At 42.3% G+C, this 6,820-nt stretch overlaps 1 protein-coding gene across 2 annotated transcripts in view; it reads left to right on the top strand.

Moving 5' to 3' along the window:
- Nucleotides 1-4,647: 4,647 nt before the first annotated feature.
- The window catches only part of SMARCAD1 (SNF2 related chromatin remodeling ATPase with DExD box 1), a 107,600-nt gene continuing 105,427 nt past the window's right edge, over nucleotides 4,648-6,820 (top strand). The window contains exon 1 of one of the 2 annotated variants that reach the window (XM_068129235.2): nucleotides 4,648-4,929. In XM_068129235.2, the coding sequence (XP_067985336.2) occupies nucleotides 4,860-4,929 (70 nt within the window). In that variant the 5' untranslated portion in view covers nucleotides 4,648-4,859. The remainder of the gene's footprint in view (nucleotides 4,930-6,820) is intronic. The other variant, XM_078784300.1, reaches the window with a different exon arrangement.

Genomic DNA, 6,820 nt, shown 5'->3' with positions numbered 1-6,820 from the left:
GAAAGTCGCAGATTTTTATGCCTCCGCGGACAAAGTCGCCCGAGCCATTATGTTTTCAGGTTGTTCGTCCGTCCATCTGTGATCGGCTTACGTTACTGCGATAACTTGAGAACAGCTGAAGGGATCAAACTTGGTGCAGGTGTGTATAATGAGGTAAAGATGAAGTGATTCGATTTTGGGTTCACGAGGTCAAAGGTCACGTTAAGTAAAAATCCTATTACCATGATGAGTTGTGAACCCGTGATGGGATTCTGACCAAATTTGGTACAAGTATATATTATGATGCAAAGTTGAACTTATTTGATTTTGGGGTCAATAGGACAGGTCAAAGTCTGGATAATAGGTCTATAACTTGAGAATGGCTGAAGCGATCTAATTTAAACTTGGTGCAGGTATGTATAATGAGGTAAAGATGAACTGATTAGATTTTGGGTTCACTAGGTCAAAGGCCAAAGTTCAGAGGTCATATCAGGTAAAAATGTAATACTTGTGAACAGCTGAATGGATTTAAATCAAACTTGGTACAAGTATGTATAATGATGTAATAATGTGGGTGGAGGCATTTAGGGTGACGTCATAGACTGTCGTTCTAGTTCTTGTCCTTGCTATAATTCATGGACCAGTGTTTGTTGTGTTACTCCTTTTACAGTTCTGGGTCGATTACATCCAGACTTGCTACATAGGATCAGCATGACCCCAATTAGTGTATCGGGGTGTTTTCTATTTCCTGGTGGTATTGGAGGAAGTTTTGGGTGAAGGTGAGGTTAACACAAATTTATTCTTTATGTGATTGTGTAGCTCCGTCTCCAGGTGGGATAGGGTATTACAAGTCCCCACTCCCCACCCTTTGAATGAATGATCGTTTTAAGGCCATTTTCCCCACTAGAGCGGGGGTTAGCCTTGCCGGGCCCATGACAATCATGGTTCCCTGTTTGAGGCAATGGTTTTATGGCCGGATGCCCTTCCTGACGCCAACCCTTGGTCGCCTCTTACGATGCGGAGGGATACGGTGCACCTATTCTAAACCGGGGTACACACCGGGATCATTCATCCCAGCAAGCTGGTACTCAATTTGCCGACCTCGGAAGGATGACGGGCTGAGTCAACCCCCCTGGTATTAATTCAACGATCGATCAGGATTCGAACCCAGGATCCTAGGATCCCAAGCCGGCACCCTAACCGCTAAGCCAACACCAGGCTATATGATGGATATATATGGATATATAGATTACAAATATGATGCAGGGTGAAACTAGCCTGACGGAATGTATGCACATCAACAAATGAACAAGCAACCTTTACATTACAATATTCCTGTCCCCACGTTTTCCAGTGCAATGAAGTGTTTTGAATTACACGTTTGAATAAGGATTATAACCTAACCCCCCCCTGGCCACTCCCATAACATAGCCCGACCAAGATTGTACCCAATGAATGTTTCGGTAGCAGCAATGCTCTGCATAGGGCATGATACCTGATGATGGCACACATGGATGAAGAGTGTTTCGAAATTTCTAGCCTCACATCTAATATGGTTAGGACACCACCAATTTCACAGGTCAAAGTATTCGTGATTTGACGTCTTTGTTTTAACCAGCCTTTTTATATTTGCGGGTCTTGGTTACAAAAGTGTCGATTGAGTTTTGAAAAATTTGGAAGACAAATATAATTGATCCATTTCTCCCATCATGGAGGTTTACCTTCAAAAGTATACCCAGGAGGACATGCTGAAAGCATGGGAGCATGATCTCCCCTTCATATTACACTGAAAAGTACTGGATAGCTGAATTTAGGTGAGGAAGAACCAGCACGAGCTGAGGTCAAAAAGTTCATCATAATCGTTATGACGAAGTAAAGGTAGTCTTGTGAAATCGTCGAATCATTCCTTCGGTCGGGCTGGTATATGTCCAAACTACCTTAACATAAGTTACGAGTTGTGCGTGCATGTTGGATAGTCAGGGTGGAATTTGGTGGGAGGAAGACCAATGTTTGTCAAACATATTCTTAAATACTGTGTTCAAGTGATGAAAGCTACTCCATTTATCAGTTATCGTTTGACTGAAACAGTTTTCGTTGAGAAGTACAACTCCTCTTCCTTAAACAGTTTGAGTGTGTGCTCTAGTTGCTTGGGATAATGCTGGAACAAAGAAGTGCATGCTCATTGCTCAGGGTCTGTGACTACTAGGCCGTTGGTGATGTTGGAGACTCCAATCATGGCACCTCGTTGTCGTCTGTCGTGAAGGGAGAACATATCCAGTTATCTGTGTCTTTCTTCATACTAGAAACACATACTCCCCATGGGAGTGACCAGGGGAGCAGGGAGGGGGGGGGGGGGGCATGTGTTTGTGCTTGCCTGCCATTATCATGCGGAGGGTGGTGGGTTCATATTCTTCTTCAATGGCCACACGTTTTTGTCGGGTTCCTATAAATATTGGATACTAAATTACATCTCCTATTCTTGGAGAGGACGGACCACAAAGTGGTGATGCTGGAGTGGTAGAGCTTCCTTGGTGATGCTGGAAAAGGTCCTCTTGATAAGACCCAACATCTGATTGGCCTTGTTGACAGATGCAGCTACATCTATTATTAGGTCACCTGGACTTTAAACTCTGGTGGGCTTATCGATCGAGCAGTGTCCGTAAACACTTGTCATTTCAGCTCACTTGGATCAGGAGCAACAGTCACTTCAAATCCCTGCAGACTCATCAGGTATGAAGAGGTTTCTGTGCCACCGAGAAGCCAAGACGTCCCATTTTCTGTTCCGTTGCTATGGAGCGGGATTCTGTTTTCTGTTTTTCATCGCCATAGCAACCACATCCTTGGTCCTAGCAACTGTTTTTCTGTTTTTCATCGCCATAGCAACCACATCCTTGGCCCTAGCAACTGTGAAATGACACGATTTTGTAGCTAGGTGACGTCGTTTGTTTAAAATTAAAAATGCAAAGATTTATTGAAAATGGTGGTGTCCGGGATGAACGACATGGGCTAAAAATGCGCCAAAAATGCATTTTCTAAAGTTTTAGTTTGACCTTGAAAATGACCTCTGAAGGTCACGGTACCTATTCCAATGGAGCAGGTGCCCTCAAAACAATGCAAACGGATACCAAGATTATGTTTGTAGGTGGTCTAGAGGTTGAGATATGCTCCTTTGCGTATTTTCGATATTCACTCGCTCTCATTCACTCTTCACTCGCTCACTTAAAATCACTCGCTATCTCACTCACTCACTATTTCATTCACTCTCGGATCACTCACTCATTTACTCACTCACTCATTCAGTCATTGACACTCTCAGTCACTTACTCATTCACTCTTCACTCACTTAATCACTCATCTATCATTCACTCTCAATCACTCACTCTCATTAACTCACTCTCTCATTCACCTACTCATTCAGTCATTGACACACTCAGTCCCTTACACTCACTCACTCTTCACTCACTCACCACTCACTCACTTAATCACTCATCTCTCATTCACTCTCAATAACTCGCTCTCTCATTCACTCACTCTCTCCTTTACTGACTCACTCACTCATTCACTCTTCACTCACTCACTCACTCTCAAACACTCATTAACTCTCTCACTCACTCATTCAGTCATTGACACACTCTGTCACTTACTCACTCACTCTCATTTAGATTTACAGACACTTACTCATTTACTGACTCATTCATTCATTCCCTCTCACTCATTCAGTCATTGACACACTCTCAGTCACTTACTCACTCACTCACTCTCAAACACTTACTCATTAACTCTCTCACTCATTCAGTCATTGACACACTCTCAGTCACTTACTCACTCACTCTCTCATTTAGACTCATTCACTCATTCCCTCTCTCACTCATTCAGTCATTGACACACTCTCAGTCACTTACTCACTCACTCTCTCATTAATGACTCACTCATTAACTCTCTCACTCACTCAATCATTGACCTACGGACACCACTCGATCACATAAGCTCACCAGACTAAATCTAAAAACATACAGTAATTCCTTCATCGGCGGAGGCATAAATATACACAAAACCCGTTATTTATTTACAATCGATTCTCCATCATACTTTGATTTCAGATCTACTCGGATATGATATATAAACCACGAGTTGGTGATTTCAGATCTACTCAGGTCGTATAAATACACCAGTGTCGGTCATCTTCAGATAACTTCAATTTGAAATCACAACATTGAAATTCGCAACAACAACAAAACAACATTGAAATCGCAACAACAACAACAACCTTTAGCATTCGCTTGTAGAATGCAGGTATACATAATTTACCGACGTAGTAACCGGATCAACAGATCTATTCAAGTTCAAAATGCGTGTTTTTAAAGCTTACGTTCATGTTCATTCGGTAAGACCAAAGATGAAGTGGTTGATATTACAATTCAGTGCCAACATGCCCAAATCGTCTTTTCGTGCGCGGTTTTCTAAAGCGAAGATTAACTTAACACTTTATTTTATCTTTCAATTTAAACAGCACCCCTTAAAGCTAAAGAGATTATTTTTAACACTTCATTTAGTGTGAAAAGGCTCATCTATATCCACCATCCGCGCCCCCCCCCATTCGTGAGTGATTTCAAATGGATGATTCCACCTTAGCCAGACATCCAATCAACGCGCGCGATACAAGGCAGTGTGTCTGTGTGTGGCAGAACCAATGCGTGCGCTCAATACTCGCGGCCGGCTCAATGTCTGGCGGGAATCGTGGAATCAGCGGCTTTCGTTGTGCATGAATGATACTTGATAGCAGGCAAAACGAGTCGTCGGTTTTGGCAAACGGTTGTGTAATTACGTGACGCTGTAACAAAATGGGGGTCATGTAATAACAGCGACAGCGTGTCTTTAGTATGGCCACGTTCAACCTGGACGAGTTTCGTTATGTGAGGCGTTCTCCTGGGCTCCCTGCCACCGCTACCGGTAAGCTTTATTACTTCTCGCATTGATGTTAATATACAGTAATACGAGTTCCATCACAAGGAACCTCGATGTACATGGAGGTCGTTAGGCCCAGCAAGGCTTGCGCTGACGTTGCCAACTTGTGCTTTTTTTTGTCCGTACTTTATCTTTTTTAAATGCTGAGCGTTAACCAAGGAATCAACACGTGTCCTCTCTCGTTTTAAAAATCTCTGGTAAGATTCGGTCGGGGTTCGAACCATCAATGTACCCGCAATAATAATGATGATAATGATGATGATGACGATGATGACGATGATGATATTGATGGTTTACCGAACCAACAAATTTCTCCACAAGCGGAAATTGACGAAACTGCGAATGCCGAACCTGCGGATGAGTTTACATGCCGAGGGAGCCGTTTCATATGTGCGGAAACTCAAAATCATTGAGAAGTTTTTGAAACCTCTCACTCACCTGAGGACACCCAAAATTTTCCACAGAAAGTTTGGAGACACAAGCAAACATTCCTGCTTTATTATAATTTATAAATATCGACTAGAATATAAGACCCATCGCTTCGCTGGCGGGAATAACAATCTTTGTGTCATTGCAAAAAAAAACAACTAGAACGGCACTCGGTAGAAAGCATATAAATATATCTATTATCTGCCTGTTTGGCCATATCACTCAATGGTGAAGAATCACTGAAAAATTCTACTAGCTGGATCCGGATCTTCACCAAAATTGAATCGATTCTTCATTGTCAAACACACAACCTGTTCAACAAATTTCGTCCAAATCCATACATATCTTTTTGAGATATCCTGCCATGTATCGTTTTTTGGTCCTATCTCTCAATGGTGAAGAATCACTTACAATTAAATAATTCTCATATCCGAATCCATATTCAGATCTTCACCAAAATCGAATCGAATCGTCCTTGTCAGACACCGAACCGGTCCACCAAGTTTCGTCCAAATCCATACATATCTTTTTGAGATATCCTGCCATGTATCGTTTTTTGGTCCTATCTCTCAATGGTGAAGAATCACTTACAATTAAATAATTCTCATATCCGAATCCATATTCAGATCTTCACCAAAATCGAATCGAATCGTCCTTGTCAGACACCGAACCGGTCCACCAAGTTTCGTCCAAATCCATACATATCTTTTTGAGATATCCTGCTATGTATCGTTTTTTGGTCCTATCTCTCAATGGTGAAGAATCACTTACAATTAAATAATTCTCATATCCGAATCCATATTCAGATCTTCACCAAAATCGAATCGAATCGTCCTTGTCAGACACCGAACCGGTCCACCAAGTTTCGTCCAAATCCATACATATCTTTTTGAGATATCTTGCCATGTATCGTTTTTGGCCTTATCTCGCAATGGTGAAGAATCACGTAAAAAAATTCTACTAGCCGGATCCGAATCCGGATCTTCACCAAAATCGAACCATTGCATCCTTGTGACATACGCTACATCTCTGCCAAATTTCGTCCGAATCCGTCCACAACTTTTTGAAATATTTTGTTGGGTGGAACTGAAATTAAATTATGACAACAGGGTGATGGAGGTTTGACATATGACACGAGGGAGCGGGGGGTGGGGGGGGTGCGTGCCCCCAGATCATATATCTATCTATAATTCCAGTAATCTCTGTGTGTATGTATGTATGTATGTATGTCTGTATGTCTGTGACCGCTGTTTCTCGACAACCACGGGTCCGATATACTTTAAACTTGCCAGGTATATTGCTGGGGACCCGAGGATGTGCCTTTTCAAGGTTTCATATTAATCGGACAAGTAGTTACCGAGCTATGTCCAAAAAACGATTCAACCAATCAGAGAGCAGCGAGCTATCACGTGTGCCGAACGTGCCGAACAGACTCTGCCTCGGACGG

The sequence above is a fragment of the Myxine glutinosa genome, chromosome 9 (assembly GCF_964187855.1).
Source record: "Myxine glutinosa chromosome 9, kmMyxGlut1.1, whole genome shotgun sequence".
Classification (NCBI taxonomy): domain Eukaryota; kingdom Metazoa; phylum Chordata; class Myxini; order Myxiniformes; family Myxinidae; genus Myxine; species Myxine glutinosa.
The sequence above is the reverse complement of the archived record's forward strand: the minus strand, read 5'-3'. Positions and strand labels throughout refer to the sequence as shown.